This window comes from Leopardus geoffroyi, chromosome C1, assembly GCF_018350155.1.
Source record: "Leopardus geoffroyi isolate Oge1 chromosome C1, O.geoffroyi_Oge1_pat1.0, whole genome shotgun sequence".
NCBI lineage: Eukaryota > Metazoa > Chordata > Mammalia > Carnivora > Felidae > Leopardus > Leopardus geoffroyi.
Genome location: NC_059328.1, coordinates 92374314 through 92396351, shown reverse-complemented (window position 1 = coordinate 92396351; position 22038 = coordinate 92374314). Strand labels below are relative to the sequence as shown.

The 22038-nt window shown below is 35.6% G+C and overlaps 1 protein-coding gene across 1 annotated transcript in view; it reads left to right on the top strand.

Moving 5' to 3' along the window:
- Window positions 1–21486, top strand: part of LOC123598358 (calcium-binding mitochondrial carrier protein SCaMC-1-like) — a 52260-nt gene extending 30774 nt beyond the window's left edge. Inside the window, 7 exon segments of the mRNA XM_045478484.1 lie at window positions 4374–4410; window positions 4413–4531; window positions 7144–7296; window positions 13596–13703; window positions 16469–16636; window positions 18944–19087; window positions 20279–21486. Coding sequence (XP_045334440.1) covers window positions 4374–4410; window positions 4413–4531; window positions 7144–7296; window positions 13596–13703; window positions 16469–16636; window positions 18944–19087; window positions 20279–20449 — 900 coding nt within the window. The 3' untranslated portion in view covers window positions 20450–21486.
- Window positions 21487–22038: the final 552 nt, after the last annotated feature.

Here is a 22038-nt window from a genome sequence, read left to right as displayed (position 1 = left end):
TGATGCCTCTAGCTTTGTTCTCTTTCAGGATTGCTTTGGCTATTTGGAGTTTGTGTTTCCATATGCATTCTAGGATTTTTTTTTTCTATTCTGTGAAGAATGCAATTGGAATTTTGATAGGGATTGTGTTGAATCTATAGATGGCTTTGGGTATATGGACATTTAACAATATTAGTTCTTCCAAACCATGAGCATGGTATATCTTTCCATATATTTGTGTCATATTCAATTTGTTTTTTTAAATTTTTTAATGTTTATTTATTATTGACAGACAGAAGCGTGAACAGGGGAGGGGCAGAGAGAGAGGGAGACACAGAATTGGAAGCAGGCTTCAGGCTCTGAGCTGTCAGGACAGAGCCTGATGTGGGGCTCTAACTGACAAACCACAAGATCATGACCTGAGCCGAAGTCGGACACTTAACCCACTGAGCCACCCGGGTGCCCCACATTTTCATTTTATTTCATCAATGTCATCTAGTCCTCAATCTGTAGGTCTCTTACTTCCTTGGTTAAATTTGTTCCTAAGTATTTTATTGTTTTTGATGCTATTATGAATGAGTTTGTTTTCTATATTTCTTTTTCATATATTTTGTTGTCAATGTATAGAAATGCAGCTGATTTTTATATATTAATTTTGTATCTTGCAATTTTACTGATTTCATTGATTAACAGGTTTTTTTGTGGAGTCTTTGGGATTTTCTATATATAAGATCATGTCATTTGCAGCAGAGACAATTATACTTCTTTCTTTCTGATTTGGATGCCTTTTTTTCCTCTTTCTTGCTCAACTGCTATAGCTAGAACTTTTCAGTACTGTGTTGAATAGGATTGGTGGGAAGAATGGTCAACATTGTCTTGTTCCTGATCTTCAAGGAAAAGCTTTCAACCTTTAACCATCAAGTATTATGTTAGCTGTGGGCTTGTCATATATGGTCTTTAATATGTTGAGTTATATTCATTCTCTACCCAATTTTTTGATAGTTTATTTTTTAATCATGAAAGGATGTTGAATTTTGTGAAATGCTTTTTCTGCATCTATTGATATGATCATATGATTTTTATCCCTAATTCTATTAATGTGATATCACATTTTTTGATTTGTATATGTTGAACCATCTTTGCATCCCAGAAATAAATCCCATTTATCATGATCCTTTTAATGTGCTATTGAATTTTATTTGCTAATATTTTGTTGAGATTTTTGAATTTATATTCATCAGGAATATTGGCCTATAGTGTTCTTTTTTTGTAGTGTCCTTGTCTGGCTTTGGTATCAGGGTAATGCTGGTATTGTAAAAATTAGTTTGGAAGGTTCTATACTCTTCAGGTTTTTAGTAGAGTTTGAAAATGATTGGTAGTAATTTTTCTTTAAATGTTCGTAGAATTCACTAGGGATACCATCTGATCATGGGCTTTTATTTGTTGGGAGATTTTTGATTACTGATTCAGTCTGCTTTCTCATTGGTCTGTTCACATTTTCTTTTTCTTCATGATTCAGTCGTGTGTGGTACATTGTATGATTTATCCATTTCTGCTAGATTATGCAATTTATAGGTGTATAATTGTGCAGAGTAGTGTCTTACGACTCATTGTATTTCTGTGGTATCCTTTATATTATCTCCTCTTTTGCTTCTGGTTTTATTTGAGTTTTCTCTCTTTTTTTAGTTTAGCTAAAGGTTTCCCAATTTTGTTTATCTTTTCAAAAGAACCAGCTATTAGTTTTGGTGATTTTTTTTTTTTTTTTTTTTTTTTTTTTTGCTTTGTTTTTGGTCTCTATTTCCTTCATTTCTGCTATGGTCTTTATTATTTCTTTCCTTCTTATAACTTTTGTCTTAGTTTGTTTTTCTTTTTCTAGTTCCTTAAGGTATAAATTTACATTGAGGTTTTTCCTGTTTCTTGAGGTAGGCCTGTATCACTATGAACTTCCCTCTAAGAACTGCTTCTGTTGCATGCCATAAGTTTTGGTATGTTGTGTTTCCATTTTCATTTGTCTCAAGATACTGTTTTGATTTCCCCTTTGATTTAATCTTTGACCCATTCAGAGGCCTTATTCTCTTCCTTATCACCTTTATTTTTTGTATTTAAATATCCTGCATTTAAACATTTAACATATTTAAGTCAGTATCATTTAAAAAAAGTATAATCCTACTGATGTCCCCTCTAACTACCTTATCTTTTTTACAGTCTTCATGGCTGTACTTTCCATTTACTTCTCAACTAACTGGCTTTGCTTTTACCACTTTATAAAAATTATTTTACCAAGCCAGTCTCCCAAATGTTAGTTCAATGTATATTTTCTAGATCTTACCACCCTCTCTTTTTAAATGTTCTCTTCAGCTGGCTTCCTTGACACTGCATTCTCCTGGTTTTCTTCCCACTTCTCTGTCGTTACTTTTCCATATCTCTTGAGGATCTTCTTCCACAGTTTGTTTCTTATATGTTTTCTTCTATATTCTATTTTAAGCTTTCTTTACGTCTCATTCTGTACATTTTCTTTCCTAGGCAGTCCCACTTACTCTTCCATCTAGAGCATACCTTCCTTCTGCATGTACAAGCATTCATTGGACATCAATTGAGACACCTCAAACATAAACACAACATCATCTGTTCCCTAGACCTTCTTTTTCCATTTCGCTGAATGGTGTCATTAACTTCCTAGTTGCCCAAGCCAGAAATGTCAACATTATTCTGAGGTCTTGAGCTTTTCTTTATCCTCCTTCCATCCCTGTATACAGTCTTGCAGTTCTTAGAATATGCAGTATCTTTGAAGAAATTATTTCCTTTGCCTAGAACATTCCCTTGGTTAATGCCTACTTCTATAGGGAGATAGTAGAGTGTGATAGACAAGAAGTTAACCTTTGAGGTCAGAATACCTGGATTCATATTGCTTTGCTACTTCTAAGTCACTTTGTGTGGAAAATGTTCCCTGACAGTTCCACTCATCTCTCCCCCCTGCCAAAAAAAAATTCTATACTCCATTCAGTGTCTCTATATTATGTTATTTTTTTAATGTTTATTTATTTATTTTGAGAGAGAGTGTGTGTGTGAGCAGAGGAGTGGCAGACAGAGAGCGAGACACAGAATCTGAAGCAGGCTTCAGGCTCTGAGCTGTCAGCACAGAGCCCAACATGGGGCTTAAACCCACAAACTGTGAGATCATGACCTGAGCTGAAGTTGGACACTTAACTGACTGAGCTACCCAGGCACCACTGTATTATGTTCTTAAGACATTTTTTTTGCTACCCTTATTATTGTTCTTATTCCTCTGTATTATAATTGCTTGTTTCCTTTCCTATTTTTTTCATTATACTATAAACTCCCAGGGGGAAGAAAGTAACTTTTGAACTATAATATTATGAATACACAGCCCAGCACATGGCATGTTAATTTATTAATTCAACACCTATTTACTGAGCACACTTATCTCCATAGACCAAGGTGCAAGGTTGACAACAGTGAGCAAGAAAGACTAGTTTGCAGCTCTTATCAGGATTAATTTCTAAAGGAGGAAGCAACCAATAGATAGAAATGAACTAATTAAAATTGTGCTAAGTGTTAGAGAAGAATTCATGGAAAGAGCGAAGGAGGATTGTTCCAGGTAGAGGGGAGATCAAGTACAATGGTTTTGAGGTGGAATGGTGTTTGGAAAGGGGCATTCAATGAATGGATAAACTGAAGGTGGGAAAACTAAGAACCAGAGAAGTGACTTGTCCACCATGATTGACAAGTAATGGAACCTAGATCCCCTGAGTCCAGTGTGATGCTCTTTCCAGAGAGTCACACTGCCTCAACATTTAGCAAAAACGGATAAGCTTAGCAAAAGCATGTGTGATTACTGAAAAGAAAGTGAAATGCAAAACTTGTCAGAGTTCAGATTTTTAAAAAGAAAATTGTCATTTGAGGAAAGAATTGATGTCAGTAATAAAGAAATTAAAGCATATAAAATGCTGCTCTTGAATTCTGACTTAGGTAAGTACAAAGTGGAATTTGAGAGAATTTTAAATAAAGTAAAGAAACTTAATTAAGCATTTATTCCTTACCTATTGTGTGGCAGGCACTGTGGTGTGTGACTAGGACGTGGTCACTGCACTGATTATTTACATTTTTCATGGAAGAGATTAAATAGTTTGATAATTTAAAATTAATAACTAATGGTAATTGATTTTACAGATTTTAAACCTATATGTGAATGTATTATTAAAAATCATTTGGTCTAGTACAAGCACTGAGAAAATTGTCAGTCTTCATTAACAGGTGGTGAGATATGAAAAAAAAAATCTTTGGGTTTTTGGTCTTTGTAAAAAGTTATCTTTTTAATTTATCAAGTGGTTATACTTTTCCTTATTATGTAATTCATATTTATATCGTATCAGATAATTGACATAGGGGAGAGTATATCTATTCCAGATGAATTACTGAGCAAGAGAAGCGTTCTGGAGATTGGTGGAGGCGTTTGGTGGCAGCAGGTATAGCCGGGGCAGTTGCAAGGACATGCACGGCACCTTTTGACTGCTTGAAAGTCATGATGCAGGTAGATTGCACACTTTACCCCTTAAGCATTAACATAACTTGAAAAACCCTCCTTAATTTTCAAAAGGAAATATTTTGACACATTTCATCCTATTTCCCATTAAAGTTTTACTTTTTTGAAAATGTAAATTTTCTTATTTCAATATTAAAAGATTTCTTAATTTTCTTACAGATGCTTGTGTGCTATTTGAATTAGTTTTTATTGGAAATAATAATAGAACACTCTGTTAGAGGTTTTTTTTTTCCCCAGAAATATAACTAAATCTACCAAAGAAGTGATAAGACACCACTAGTCTTATTTATTGGTTATCTTTAGACTCTAGCACCTACATAATAACACGGTTGTATTCTACTAATGAAGTGTTAAGCATATTTCTAAGAACTGGAAAATAAGTTACTTAAAGTTTACTAGTGGCTGATACTTCACTAGAGGTAATGTCAAATTATTTTTATTTTACCGAGTAAGGATTGTCAATGATAGTTTTAAAATAGTGCATAGTTTAGTCTGTTAACTATCATAATTCAAATTTAATATTTGCAGAATACTTTCTTTGCAAGGATATAAAAATTTATAATTCACAGTCTAGTGAGTTTAAATTTGTAATTAAACTTACATACTGGATGTTGTTTTGTCTTTTGTTTTTTTGGTAACATTGGTGACATTTGGTAATGGATTATGAATAGTGTTTTTTGGTTGATGGCTGATCTTGTTACTCTTAGAAAATCTTATTTCTGACAGACTCAGATGTACACGTTGGGAGCTCTCAGAGGGGATAGCTCCCATCTCCTGACAATCTATTCCTGCTATTTTCCTTTGGCTTCCTTCCTTCTCTTGCCAAATGTTTACCATATTCTATGGCCTCTTCCTTATTTTTCTTAGTATGCTATCTCTTCAGAGCCATCATTTGTGTTGCAGGACACGTGGAACAATGAGATACTGAATCTCGGGCACTTGGGTCCTGGGTTTCATGCCTTCTTTGTTCAGGGGCTTTCTGACAACATGTTGGGGGACATCATCTTCTATAGAGAGAATGAAAAGTTTGCAGATCCTGCTACCTCTTATGGGTGCTAGGTGATGAGGCACAGTAGTAGCAGCCTAGGAGTATCCTTCTCCCATTTTTTTACAATAACCAAGTTGAGAACACTCAGATCTGTATCCACAATGCAACCCTGAACATATTTGCACTTTCTTTCTCCAGCTCTTCTGCATTTATAGCAGGAATGCCTCTTACTAAGTAGCAGTATACATGAATAATCTATATACTGTTTTTTGTTCTTGTAATAAACAGGATAATGTGAGCATGTTTTCATGTTATTTCAGATATTCTTCAAATATTTCAAATATTTGTGTATTCTTCAAATACAGGTTTTAATGACTGTATTATTTCAAGTGGATATGTCCTATTATTTTTGTTTTTTTTTTCTATTCTTGGACATGTAGGTGGTTTGAAAATTCTTTTAAAATTATAATTCATAATAATTCATAATGATTAACATCATTGTTTATGAATATTTTTATCATATTTAGGATTATTTATTTAGAAATAGTTCCTAGAAATTAAGTAATGATTTGAAGCTGTGTGGATGCACATGCTTAGTGTTAAATTCTTTTCCAGACTTCTTCCCATAGGAGGTGAGAATACCCATTTCACCCTGCTCTCCCATTATTATTCTCTTATATCATAGCCAGGAGGGTATTTTACTGTTTTAGTTTTCACTCTCTTAAAAATAACATTTTTCTTATTATAAAATAAAACATTAGGAAAATGGGAAAATAAAGAAAAGTATAAAGGAGGACATTAAAATGACCTGTAATCCTTGTGTATTAGTTTGCCAGGGATGCTGTAACAAAATATCACATACTGACTGGCTTATACAACCAAATTTTATTGTCTCACAGTTTTGGAGGCTAGAAATCTGAGATCAAGGTGTTGGCACCTTCTGAGGGCACTGAGGAAAGGATCTGTTCCAGGCCTTTCTCCTTGGCTTGGAGATGACTGTCTTTTCTCTGTGTCTCTTCACATTGTCTTCCCTCTCTACATATTTCTGTGTCCAAATTTCCTCATTTTATAAGGATACTAATCATATTAGATTTTAGAGCCCACTTTAAGACCTTACTTTGACTATCTGTATAAAGACCCTGTCTTCAAATAAGGTCACATTCTGAGGTAATGGGCATTAGGACTTCAACATATAAATTTTAGGGGGACGCAGTTCATTCCACAATACCTTGCTACCCAGAAGTATCCACTTTTGAAAGTTTGACATATTCTCATCCATTCCTTTTTCAGTGCATATTTCAGTGTACTTTTTAATAATCTTGTGATATATTAGCAGCAACACATTTTGTGTGTGTAAAAACTTTCTGGTAAGTCATTCCTGTTTTCTTTAAGTTGTTCTTTTCTTTGATATATGAGATTAAAGTATGTATTTGGTAAAACAAAAGAATTAATATACCAATTTTATATGTCTCCAAACAAAAATGAAAATGGTGTTGAATATCATAGATATTGATATTTATATTTATGTATCATTATTTTATTAGCAATAATAACATCATTGTCATATTACCAACAAAATAAATTAAAAAATAAATTTCCTGTTCATTTCTAGGTTCATAGTTTAAAGTCAAGGAGACTGAGATTGGTTGGTGGGTTTGAGCAGATGGTAAAAGAAGGAGGAATTCATTCTCTTTGGTGGGGGAATGGTGTAAATGTTTTTAAAATTGCACCTGAGACAACACTCAAGATTGGGGCCTATGAACAGGTAAAATATTACTTCTTGTGGAATTTTATGATAAAGATCAGGTTTTAAATTTAATTAAAAAATTTAGACTTTCATGAGAGAGAAAACTGGCATGTGCACAAGCAGTAGATATCATTGTGTAAATGATACCTTGAAGATATTGTGGGTGTGGTTCTGGATCACTGCAATAAAGGGAGTCAAATAGGTTTTTGGTTTCCCAGTGCATATGAAAGTTATGTGGTCTATTTAGTGTGCAATAGCATTGTATCTAAAACAAAAATCAAAAAAACCAAAAAAAAAAAAAAACCACAACTATATATTTACTCTAAGTAAAAGTACTTTATAAGCATCATCTGAAATTTTAGTGAGTTCTAATCTTTTTGCAAATGGAAGGTCTTGCTTTCATGGGTATGGTTGCTAACTGATTAGGGTGGTGGTTGCTGAAGGTTGGGGTGGCTGTGGCAATTTCTTGAAATAAGACAGCAATGAAGTTTGCCCCATTGATGAACTCTTCTTTTCATGAACATTTTCTATGTAGCATGTGATGCTGTTTATTAGCATTTTACCCACAGTAGAACTTTTTTCGAAATTAGAGTCAATCCTGTCAAACTTGCCACTGCTTTATTAACTAACTTTATGTAATAGTCTAAATCCTTTGTTGTCATTTTAACAGACTTCACAGCATCTTCACCAGGAGTAGGTTCCATCGCAAGGAAACACTTTTTTTGTTCTTCTATCAGAAGAAACTTTATCTGTGAAAGTTTTATAATGAAATTACAGCAGTTCAGTCCCATCTTCAGGCTCCACTTCTGATTCTAGTTTTCTTGCTGTTTCCATCACATCTGCAGTTACTTCCTGCACTGAAGTCTGGAGCCCCTTCTTCCAAACTCCTATTAATTGATTAATTGATATTTTGACCTCTTCCCATGAATCATGAAAATTCTTAATGACATCTAGAAAGGTGAATCCTTTCCCGAAGGTTTTCTGTTTACTTTCTGTAGATCTGTCAGAGGAATCTATGGCAGCTATAGTCCCCTGCTGTCAACACTGAGACAGTCATCTTTGGGTCTTTCAACAAGGACTCCCTTCTTCTCTTAGAAACAGTCTACTGGTAGGTTCTCCAGGCATGATAAAATTCATTGTAATATTTCTACCTTCCTGAGTCTGCTGACCCCTTCCTCAACAATCTGTCAAGACTTTAACATCTCTATCTCATTTGCTGCCAGCTGTAGTTGTGTCCAAACTTTAAAGAGCAGTCCCAGTAGCATATTCCAACCGGCTTTAGGAGTCCTGTGTCATGAGAGAGTGTTCCACATCAGTAAAGTCTTCTCTATCCAGCATTACATCCCACCTCTCATATCCCCCCGGTCAGTACTCTTGTGATCCACTCCCACACCATTCCCTTGGTTCCTTCCAGCCCATAGTAGCCAGGTCCTTGGGCTGTCTGAGGACTGACCCTATATAATTTATTGGTTGAGAGTCAGTAAGAGGCAGTCATAGGTGGGACAGATTGTGGGAAAAGCAAACATCCTCTTGTTAGGTATCTGCCTTTTTGAGGCCTTTACATTGCCTCTGGACAAAGAGAAGCTTCTCTGCTCTAAAATTAGGAAGGAGGCAACTTTTTGCCAAATTGGAGGGTGCTAGAGACTACATTTTCTAGGCATATACATCCAAATGTCCCCATCCCATGTGTCAGGGTCTTACTCCTCCCCAGCGAGGGTCTTCACTTTACCATAGGAGACCTTTTGAGACTCTACATGGTTTCCTTAGTAACTGTTACCTTTACATTTATATCCTGGGCCTGATTTGTAGTTATCCATGAGACTCTCTTTAAATGCTGGATTTATTTAATCCATGCTGGATTCTGTGTTGCCCTCTCTCTCTGCCCCTCTCACACTTGCACTCTGTCTCTCTCTGTCTCTCTCTCAAAAATAAATAATTAAAAAAAAAAGGATCTAAGACATGATGAATCACTAAACTCTACACCTGAAAATAATACCACACTATATGTTAGCTAACTTGAATTTAAATAAAATCTTGGAAGGAAAAAGAAAATAAGAAAAAACAAACAAAAACCCCAAAAAACAAAGTTTCTAAGACAAGTGAATTAGAGCCAGCCACCTCTACAATCTTGTAATTTTCTCCGTGCTGTTCAGGTATTAGGGCAACTGCATAATATAATGCTTTGCTGCCTATGAATATCTCATCCCAACCCACCATGACTATGAATCTTAGTAATTGTAATGCCATAGCTTACCATAGATTATCATCATCCCATTTACCAACCAAGATCCCATAATTGTCCAGTAACTGGTGAGTGATCCACTCTCTACGTCTACTTTCTAGGACCACTTTTCAAAGAACCAGCTTTTGATTTTATTGATTTTCTCTATTGATTTCCTATTTTCAATTTCATTGCTTTCTGTTCTAATTCTTATTACATATTTTCTTCTGCTTACTTTAGATTTAATTTTCTCTTCTTTTTCTAGTTTTCTAAGGTGGAAACTTAGATTATTGATTTTTAGGTCTTTGTTCTTTTTTAATATATGTATTCAATGCTATAAATTTCCCTCTAGTACTGCTTCCGACTCCTTTTGATAAATTGTGTTTTTATTTTCATTTGGTTCAAAATACTTTAAAATTCCTCCTGAGGTTTCCTTTTTGGCTTGTGTGTTATTTAGAAGTGTGTTTTTAAATCTCCACATATTTTGGTAAATTTGGTAGATATTTTAAAAATAATTTTTCTGTTACTGATTTCTAACTTTATTCCACTGTGGTCTCAGAGCAGCCATTGTATGCTTTCCATTCTTTAAAATTTTTGTTTTTAATGTTTATTTAGTTTTGAGAGAGAGAGAGACAGAGAGAGACAGATCTCAGGTGGGAGAGGGAGACATAGAATCCGAAGCAGGCTCCAAGCTCTGAGCTGTCAGCACAGAGACCCATGGGGGCTTGAACTCAGAAGCTGTGAGATCATGACCTAAGCCGAAGTTGGACGCTTAACCGGATGCTTAACGAACTGAGCTATCCAGGCATCCCCATTCTTTTAAATTTGTTAAGGTGTGTGTAATGGCCCAGAATGTAGTCTTTATTGGTGAATGTTCCATGTGAGCTTGAGAAGAATGTGTGCTCTGCTATTCTTGAATGAAACAATCTGGATGTCAGTTATATACAGTTGATTGATGGTGGTGTTGAGTTCAGTTATGTCATTACTGATTTTTTTTTTTTTTTTTTTTTGCTGGATCTGCCCATTTCTAATAAAGGATATTGAAATCTCCAGCTGTGATAGTGTATTCATCTACTACTCTTTGCACTTCAATCAGTTTTGGCCTCATGTAGTTTGATGCTCTGTTGTAAGGCACATACGTGTTAAAGATTGTTTTGTCTTCTTAGATAATTAACCCCTTTATTATTATGTAATGCCCTTATTTATCCCTGGTAACTTTCCTTGGTCTGAAGCTTGGTCTGTCTGAAATTAATATAGTTACCCTGCTTTCTTTTGGTTGGTGTCAGCATGGTATATTTTTCTCCATTCACATTTAATTTGTATGTGTCTTTATATTTAAAGTGGATTTCTTATAGATAACATATAGTTGGGTCTTGTTTTTTTGATCTACTCTGACAATTTCTGGCTTTCAATTGGTGCATAGGGCCACTTTTGAAGTAATACCAACTGTTTTAATTTGGGTTCCCCCTCCTCCCCCAAACAGAGTCTGGGTACAGCTAGCTTATTTGTGAAGAAGCAGGGACAGTGAGACATGGAAGGAAGAAAAGCCAATATAAGGGTACATAAATGAGGTTTCAGCTATAGGAAATAGGGGCTTGATTCTGAGGGAACTTCTAGGAAGTATACAGAATGGTTCTCAGAATTATCTGCCTGAAAGAAGAGAGCTGAGCTATTTATCTGCCAGTTTATATCCCATATTATATGAGGATTGCTCTTATGACTTTAACTTCCCCAGACTTCTGGGCTGGACAGTCTCCTACAGCTTCAGAGAAGGCCCTGAGGCAGCAAAACAGAGAGATGAAAGGCTTTTGTTTTTGATGGTGTTCTGTCAGTGAAGTGAGTCTGTGAGTCTGTACAGAACTGTCCAAATGTGATGCAGAGCTCTGGAAGTGTCTGCCATGGCCAGGTGTCTGCCTGCTTACATTTGGGGGCCTGAGAATTGCTTTAGAGATCAATGGAACATAGGGTCTTATAGGCTTTGCTTATAGGTTTTCTAGCATACAATTGTTTCAGAAGTTTCTTAGACTTCTTCTCTGTTTGTTTCCAGTCAATACCACATAGCATAACCGCATCCAAAAATCTCTTCTCTGATATTTTATTTTCTAGCTCCTGTGCTTAGTCATTCCCCTTCTGTCTCATTTTTATAGTAGCCTATGTTGATGTGAACTGAAACAATAAACTGAAATCAAATGACAGAGCCCCTACTATGATTTTTTTCAGATAGGCAAGTGCTTTAGGACAATCTTATTTCCTTCTGTTGGGGTACAGAAGCAGGTGGCCTTTCCAACTTGGAAACCCACCATTCTTGAATACAAAGCCAGGCTAAGAAAACTCCCTTAGCAGAGCTCCATTCCCTCCCATTTCTTTTTTTTTTTTTTTTTTTCAACGTTTATTTATTTTTGGGACAGAGAGAGACAGAGCATGAACGGGGGAGGGGCAGAGAGAGAGGGAGACACAGAATCGGAAACAGGCTCCAGGCTCTGAGCCATCAGCCCAGAGCCCGACGCGGGGCTCGAACTCACGGACTGCGAGATCGTGACCTGGCTGAAGTCGGACGCTTAACCGACTGCGCCACCCAGGCGCCCCAATTCCCTCCCATTTCTGCTTGCAAACTGGCTTTGGAGAACAGAAAAGCAGAGAGATACATTACCTCATATCTTATAGATTGTGCCAAAAGCAGCAAGGAGCATGCAACACTGACCAATAATCTGAGATTTTACCATCAGTTTTCCTAGAACTTCAGGCTCAAAAAGCACACCGTCTGCCTTCCACATTATCACAGCAGACACTTTATCAAGCATTTCCACAAAGCATTAGAAAGATCATCATCTGCTTAGACTGTAATATCTGTGTCCTAACAATAAAGCCAGTGCCACATATTTTAGGTTTTAGTTATGGTAGTACCCTACATCTAGTAACCAATTTCCGTTCTTGTTGGGGTTCATTCTAAGCTGTTTTAACAAACAGATTCCAAAACGCAACAACTTAAATGAGATAGAGGCAAGTGGTTCATGGCTAACAGCACATCTCTGCCATCTTCAATGCCTGGCTTCAGAGGTTGCTTCCATCTTTGCCATTCCTGAGTTGGAGGAAAGAGGTGTCCAGGACAGGCAACTTGAAGAAGATGTCAGAATTTGCACACTCAGCTTCTCCTCATATCTCTTTGGCTAAAATTAGCCACTTAGCCACACAACCTAATTGCAAGAAAGAAGAGGGAAATGTAGTTGGCAACTGAGTCAGCTGTGCTACTAAAAGGAAGAAGAAGGTGGTGGGTGCTAGGTGCTGGGAACATGTAGCAGTCTCTGCCTTCACTGAATCAATCACACTTTCTGATGGGAGTTACTGATTTGAGAACCAGAGTTAGTTGAATTATATTGATGATAGACCTCCAGGAAAAGCAAACAGGAAGACATCTTACCTAACCGGTGACAAGATAATCAGTTTGCTAAGGCTGTCTTGGATCCTAAATGAGTTTAGTTTCAGTCTCCATGAAACTTGACTTACTTTACTTCCTGCGAAGCCTGACCTTTACGCTATTGTTTTCCTTATTTCCACATGTGTTATTGCAATAACCTCCCTGCTGTTTAATTTAACCAGAGTAAACCATTGCTCCTTGTAACAAAAGGAGCCTCTCACATTAAGTTACTATTCTTGATTATCCAGTAACCAAGCAATATTAAGTACCTTGCATATCTAAGACATGGGGCTAAAAAGAGATAACAGATGCAATTTCTGTCCCTTTTTGTCATTTGCATGCCCTTTATGAAATAGTACATTCATTAATATGCTTACGTGATTTAATGTTGCTAACTCATTCTGTGGGGAAGAAAAAGGAAAAAGGAGGCCAAATAGAGAAGTCTTACTTATTATTTTAGACAACTAATTGCGTAAAAATTAAAATCAAGTATTTCTCTAGATGCTAATGTTAGGTGTCTGGAATACTTTTTCAAATAATTTTATATTACTAATTAACATTATAAACTTAGAAACAATATATGGATATATATATATATATATATATATATATATGTATGTATATATATATATATATTCCATTTCAGTAATATTATATATTTCAATGCTTTTATTTATACAGTATAAAAAATGGCTTAGTTTTGATGGTGCTAAAGTAGGAATTACTGAGAGATTTGTATCTGGCTCATTGGCTGGTGCAACTGCCCAGACCTGTATTTACCCCATGGAGGTATGTATTATTATAAAACTGTAAGTAAAGTAATGTTTTCAGTGCAAATTATAACTTTTTAAAGTAAATGAATCCCAGATCAGGATTTTGTATAATAAACAGCTTTCTAGCTACAGGATTTAAATCTCACACTAGTCAGTGTTAGTTGGACCTAGTAAATGTTTTCTTTTGTTTATTTAGGATCAAGGTAGTGTTGTAGACCTATCAAGAAGATACATACATGTATCAAGAAGAAAAAAATTTCATTGATTGCTTGCTTGATTGTTAGAATCACTGAATCATTAATCATGTCAAATTTGTATTGCATAGTCACTAAGTTTAAGGCATTTTTCTAGATCCAGAGATAAGTCAGATAGGCATTTTGGTCAGTCTATAAGAGATAAAAATGTGCATCAATAATCATGATTTGGTCATTTGGTCAGAATAGAAGAGGAGCTAAAAATGTACATCAATAACAATGATCCATAATAGAAAATTTGAATTCTAGAAGAGAGATCAATATGAAGTACTATGGAAATTTAGGGGGGGAGGGAGAAATGATTTCCAGTTAGTGATTTCATGAAAGACATGAATAGAATATGTAAGTTTGGCTTAAATTTTGGACATTTAGAGATAATGAGGAAGAGCATTTTAGGTGGAAATAATGACTTAAAGGAATGGAGGCAAAGGAACAGATTTTTAGGTTTGGACTGGACACTGGATAATACCATGGATAATGGGTTGGAGGCAGATCAGAAAGGCTCTTGAATGCAATGTAAGAAATATAATTTTAATTTCTTAAAAAATAAGAAGCCATTAAAGACTTTGGAAGCTGAAATATAATCTTGGTAAAGTTTTTAGAGTGAGGGAGACATGAGATGACAATAAACAAGATACTGCTATCTTTTGGGGAGTGATGGTAAAGGCTTGGAATATGACATTGACTGGAGGAAACTGAGTCCTTTTAGAGCTGTCACAAGAACTGACAGTGTGAGATGTGGCAGGAAGGAGAGAGGGAAAGGAAGAAGGTGAAGCTCTGTCTGGGTTCTGTGCTTAAGTGTTTAGGAGAGTTACATCTGAGTTACACCTCTAATGGAGTTTGAGAGTGGTAGAAGTGGCCCAGATGGTGAGAGATGATGAGTTCAGGTTTGCACATATTTGAGTTTTTGTTGGACAACCAGGTTATGATTTTCAACGGGCAGTTGCAAATGTGATACCGAGACTTGAGAGATTTCAAGTCTTGATGTGTCATCTGCAAAGAAGTGCTAGTTAAAACCATGAGATTACTTAGAAAAAAGTAGTGTGTGGTGCTTTTTTCTTTTCTTTTCTTTTCTTTTCTTTTCTTTTCTTTTCTTTTCTTTTCTTTTCTTTACTTTTCTTTACTTTTTTTTACACTGAGAAGAAAACTTTGGAGAAGACCTTAATTTAGGGAGTGAGTGGGGAAAAAAACCTACCAGTGAAGCATACAGAAAAGATTTACTTGGGTAAGAAAGGAGTGAATTCACTGCCCTGGAGAGGGCAGAGAGTTTTAAGAATGGGATTATCCAAAGTGTGCCTCCTGCAGAGAACTTCTTCAAGCCAAGCCTTCCAACTCATGGCTCAGAGGCAGCTCCAACAAGATAACACAATTTGCCCAATCAAGAAAAAGTTTATGCTGTTTTTTGTCTTGGCTGTTTTGGAGAGCCATTTCTCTAAGTATATATGGAGCTCCCTTACATTAAATTAATGGAATTTAAGAGAACAGGAGTGTTCTATAAGGAGAACTGCATAGGAATGTTGATCACAGACAGACTACTGAAGCCTACTATTGCCCCCATAGCTCCTGTTATGTTATTACTTTATGAGCACAAAATGAGCCTGTCATATCTAATAATTATAGTTAATACACTTCACTGTTACAAGAGTTCTTAGAGTATGTATTTTAAGTATACACACAAAAAATTTTTTTTCCATATTGGTTCTTCACTTTAACATGACCACTTTAAACTTGGAATTTGTCTACAGTTGCTTTATTTTGAAGCAATAATGTTACCTCAAATGAGTTTGTTTTAGAATATGTTACCTTACAGCACATTAAAGAGGTTTGGACAGATGTTATCCATCAAAACCACAGTGATTAATTGTATTTTTCTATTTAAATGATTTTTAAAAACTCTGTACTGTGTCAGCTGTTTATAATTAAAAGTTAGTTAGAGAGGGGGTGGCTGGGTGGCTCAGTCCATTAAGCATCTGACTCTATTTCAGGTTTGGTCATGATCTCATGGTTTGTGAGATCTCATGGTTTGTGATCTCATGGTTTGTGAGGTTTCTGAGCAGACGGTGTGGACAGCATGGAACCTACTTGGGATTCTCTCTCACTATCCCTCTCTCTGCCCTTCCTGCCTCTCTTAAGTAAATAAATAAATATTTTAAAAAAATATCCGGGGCACCTGGGTGGCTCAGTTGGTTAAGCATCCAACTCTTGGTTTTGGCTCAGGTCATGATCTCATGACTCATGAGTTCAAACCCTGTATGGGGCTCTGTGCAGATAAGCGCAGAGCCTGCTTGGGATACTGTCTCCCTGTCTCTCTGCACCTCCCCCACTTATGCACTCTCTCTGTCTCTCTGTATCAAAAATAAGTAAACATTAAAAAAATAGTCAATTAGGGAGAGGTTAAAATCATTATTTAAAATTGCTTTCTTTTTGTATTTGTATGATAGTATACACTGTAATATAATACAGTTTACTGAATTTCTAGATGAGTTGAGTGAATATAATATATTTTTATAATATTATTCACATTTAGGTTCTAAAGACCAGAATGATTCTTGGTGAAACTGGACAGTATTCTGGGATTATTGATTGTGGCAAGAAGCTTCTGAAACAAGAAGGTGTTAGAACCTTTTTCAAAGGTTATATTCCTAACTTTCTAGGTATTCTACCTTATGCAGGCATAGATTTGGCTGTTTATAAGGTGAATTTATTCTCATTACTATGACATTATGTGTTAGATTTGAAAATTTGGTATAATAATAGTCTTCATTCTAAAAATCAGATTATAAATGACTTTACATGGAATAGCTTCTGATAGAAGTTTGGTTGAATTGAATGCTTTTATTTGGCTTGCTTTTCATTTTATATATTAGTTGTCTTGTATTCTAATAATAACTTTTTGTTTGGTATTTCTTTGTTAATTTGGGTTCAGTGATAATAATTATAGACCTAAATGCTGATAAAACATTGGTTCTCAACTCTAGATGCATATCAGAATCACCTCTTTAAAAAATAAGATTCTTGGGCTACATCTAAGATCTTCTGATTTAACTATTCTGGGGGGAAGCCTAGGGTTTAGGTTTGTTACTCTCTAGAAGAATCTGATGTACAGTTAAAACTGAGAAAGCTGAGATGTTACTGCCCCATTATGAAAATGAGAATCAAGGGAAGGAGTAATAGGGGGCTCCAGTGGGGGCAGCGGGGGGTGCAGACAGCATGGAGACAGGCCAAATATCCTAATAGTGTAGTGCTTACTGATCAGGTAGGGTTCCAGGTTATTCCCCTTCCAACCAATCATTTCATTTTTATGACCATACATGTGTTTTGATAGACTCTCTTAACAATATATACCATTTGGTCATAAGAACCAGGTGAGAGTAAGTGACTAGCAGAACTTCAATTCATTCTCAGTACAGGAAGGACAGCTCTGTAGCCACAGGCCCAGTGGTATTTTTGGCAGGTGGTACCACCATCATACAAAAGATAGCCAATTTTGTTTAGCAATTAAAAAAATGTACATACCTTTTATAGAAGCTTAAAGTATTGAATACGATAGCATGTATTTCTTTTCTTCTTTGTTGTCTTGCATCTTATTAAAATGCCTTTATTGCTCCTGTTTATGTTGGGCTCCCTCCATTCTTTTATTTTTATAGTTCAATATCTTTTGCTTTCTTGCCAGATTGACATTGCATATTTCTCTTTTTATTGTTGCATGACTAATAAATGCACTGAGTAAAGACATTTTGAAATGTATTTTTGTCAGAAGCATCAAATTATACATTTCATAATAGTTGCCTCAGTATAGTGGTAAAGCTGTATCCTTTAATAAATGAAGAGTTCTAAAAGCACTTAGTGATATTTAAAACCCACTGTTCTTAGGGGCACCTGTGTGGTTCAGTCAGTTGAGCGTCCGACTTCAGCTCAGGTCATGATCTCACAGTTTGTGAGTTCAAGCCCTGCGTCAACCTCTGTGCTGACAGCTCAGGGCCTGGAGCCTGCTTCAGATTCTGTGCCTTCCTCTCTCTCTGCCCCAACCCACTCACATTCTGTCTCCATCTCTCTCAAAAATAAATAAACATTAAAAAAAAATAAAGTAAAACCCACCATTTTTAAATAACTTTTCTAGCCACTTTTATTCAAGGAAAAGCAAATTTGGAAAAAAGGATCTTTCTTAAAAGTTCAGAAAATGTGGTTTTGTTAGCCTAGAGTGGATTATGCAGTCTTCTCTACATTATTCTGTTAATCCCTCTGAGAATCTTCAGAATTTTGCTTGGGTCTTTGAATGTCATTAGAAACCAAAGCAATTAGACAAAACAAAACAAACAAAAACAAAATAAGCAAGACACATGCAGAGAGACACAGAACATAGGAAAATTCAAACTGAGGTTGTGTGAATACATTTATTTGAAAACATCAGTATGCCCTGTCCATGATAGGACAGTAGGGATAGCCTCCTCTATACAAGGAGTAGGAACGATCTTTTGTAAAGACTTTGGAAAGAACAGTTACTAAAACCAAGTGATTAATATTGCCTCTCATTTATCAGCGTTGTGACTTGATAACTTAGTTTCTCTGAATTAGTTCTTCATTTATACAATTTATAAAATGGAGATGACAGTATTGACTTGTCAAGTTTCTGAAGGGTTTAAGTGAAAATGCTCAGTGTAATTCTCAAATCAAGAAGCCACTCAAGAGGCTGGGTGGCTCCGTTGGTTAAGCGTCTAACTCTTGATTTCAGCTCAGGTCATGACCTCATGTTTTGTGAGTTTTACCCCTGCATGGGACTCTGTGCTGACAGTTTGGAGCCTGCTTGGGATTCTCTCTCTCTCCCTCTCTTTCTTCCCCTCTCACACATGATCTCTCTCTGTCTCAAAATAAATAAATGAACTTAAACATTATAGAAGAGAAGCTACCCAGTATGTTTATTGAAATTGAGCAAGCAGCACACTTTTTTCTACTTAGTCTTGCATAATGGTTAAAGGATATTTACTACTCTATTCTCTGTCAGCTTTTGAAGAATTATTGGCTAGAACATTATGCAACAAATTCTGTAGACCCTGGGATAATAATTTTGCTGGGATGTAGTGCACTGTCTCACACTTGTGGTCAGATAGCCAGCTTCCCTCTGAACCTTGTCAGAACTCGCATGCAGGTTCAAGCTGAGTTTTTTTTTTTTTAATGGAGTAATAAGTTAAAAAGTGATTTAAGATAACTTTAATGAGGTAATAATAAAAACTAAGTTAAAAACAGTTTTAAAAAATGAGGTTGTTTTAAATGAGTAGAAATTAATGATTTCAAAAGCAGAAAAACTGAAGAATTGATAAATCAAAAGCAGACTCTGATTTTTAAGGCACATGTCTTGAATTTATTCTTTTATTGTAGAGACTTTGTCAATTTTAGATTTTATTTATTCTCCAAAGTTCTGTTTGGGACTTCCCACATTTCTTTTAGTTACCGATGATCTCCTTAAGGAGTTTATAATTAGGAAGTACCATGCCTAACAATAGAAAACATTTTTTTCTTCAAATTAAGTCAACAGTTACTCAATGCAAACATGCAATTTTCCCCTAGTTCTGCTATCATTGTTTTATTCTGCATCAGGAACTTAATACATTTGTGGAATTGCATTTACATTATAATCCCTTTAGCAAGGAGAGATTGGGTGGAAGGGAGGTTGTCTGGTTTTTTCCTCTCAAGTGAAATGTTAGCAATTTAGATTTTAAGAAAATACCTTTATCACTTTACAAAAAGAAAAGAAACCTTATCTAATTCTATTTTTATATTCCTCAGTAAATTATTTAAGGAGTCATGTGGCAAGTGATATTCTTTTACATTTGTTTTCTCCTCTTGTTGGTAAAATTTTCAGATTTAATTTAGATTGCAATCCAGGTGGGGAATCTCTGTATCCATCCAACCACCTATCCATTGCCCTATCAAACTGTGTCATACCCAATTCCAAATGCTTTGTTGAGGTTCCTTATGAAAGACATTCAAGTGCTGCCCAAAAGAACTTTCTGCAGTGATAGAAATATTTTATCTCTGTGTTGTCCAGTATGAAAGCCACTAGTCAGGCACTTGAAATATTGCTAATGCAACTAAGAAACTGGATTTTTAGTTTTAATTAATTTTAATTAATTTAAGTTTAAATAGACACAGGTTTCTGGGGTCTACTGTACTGGATAGCACAAGACTATTCTAGAGGTAGGGAGAGAGTTATATTTTAGCTTGTGTAAATTCTAATTTTAGCTTCTGTAAATTCTCATTAATCATTGGACTATCTTAATGTATAAAGACTAAATATTGAATTACACTGATTTTTTTTTTTCAATTTATAGCACTGGAGGAAAAAGGAACAACAACTTCTATGATTCACCTCATTCAAGAGATACATAACAATGAAGGAAAAAAGGGATTTTTCAGGGGTCTCACTCCAAACATCATAAAGGTGCTTCCTGCAGTAATCATCAGCTGTGCAGCTTATGAAAAAGTGACACAACATATGGGATTAATTTAAAAGTGAAATGTCAAATTATTGTCATAACCAAAATCACTTAATTGTAAGATAATACCTGGGTGGTAAAGAGAAATCTGTCCTTTTCTAAAAGGAAACACATACCAAATAATTGTTAAAACATTTTTTTATTATAAAATCTATAAATTAAATAATCATTTTGGTAAAGTTCTTTAATAATTTAAAATCCTCAATATCCACAGAACTCTATTTGTGTTTTCTACTACTCTCCATTGAATCCTAACTTTAAACTTGTTTTTACTGGGTTTGAGTATACATACCATGGTATTTGGTTTTAACATTTATATGTTTATATGTTCTACATTTGGTAGAAGCTTGTGTTAACCTTTTTCTATTTAAACAATTGTTTGCAAATCTGAGCTTGAAAATATTTTATACACTTTAACAAAAATCACTGCATTTAGAATTAATGTTGCAGCAAATTATCATGGTTTATTTCTCTTTTTTAAACCAAAATGGAACATTGGTTTCCTAATTGCTTCATAGTTCCTTCTATCAGATGGTAGATGGAATAATAATAACACAACAACATATTTCTGACTTCTCCAGCTATTTTATTTGTAAATACAAACACTCTTCGTTCATTTTTATTTTTGATATTTTCAGCTGTTATAAGGAGGTCAGTATTGAGAACCGGTTGGCATTGGACAAATTTTCTTTTTACCTTCTGGTTGAAAAACATTTGAGAGGAAGAATTTTAAAGATTAAATCCATTATTTCATACTTGTTGAAGCAATTCTTATTTTAGCTTATGAGTTGATTGAGTCAACCCTGGAAAATCCTGAATACTTCTCCTTGCTTTTATGGAACAACGAATCCTGTTCCCTGCTGAAACTGAATGAGAGTGTGGCAAGGGGCCGGTTGGCCACAACAAGCTTCGAATGAAGAACTGCCTCACTAGACTGACTGATCCAGGCTTGGAGACCTGGCCTTGCTGATTCCAAAATTTGACTTTATTAATTTCGTCAAGGTGATCAGTTCCTTGGTGACAGATTAATTAAAATTACTCACAAGATCTAGAGGTATCACAATGCAAAAGTATTAGTGTGTAGTGGACTTTATACTTTCCACTGACCAGAATACTTTCATCCCTTCTCCCGGGCACAGTCTCCTGGTATCAGGGTACCTGGGAAACCAAATAAATCATGACAAGAGTGATGTAGAATGAGAACAAAGAGAGGACTGTTTTACTCAGACCTATCCCAGTTAAGGTGGGAAGAGGTAGGAGTTTGTGAACAAGGAAGAGTGGTTGAGGAGTGAGAGAGAGGAGAGGATTGTGAAACTTTAGCTAAACTAAAACCACAGATCACCAGAGGGGAGGAAGGCAAATCTCATCTGAAGTCCAGGAGGGTGTGTGAACAGCAAGTAATGGTGATAATTGTGTAGATAGACTTTTACAAAGCATTCCAAATCGATGAGATAGCTTGAGTGGTAACATGGAAATGGTGGTGGGGTTGTGGGAGAGGGTTTGTGGAACGTTAGGGAAATCACAAGTAGCCTGGTCATTTGGAAATGTGTGGTGAATAGGAAGATGCAGTGAAATATAAGGCTACTGCTGTAGGTTGGTGACG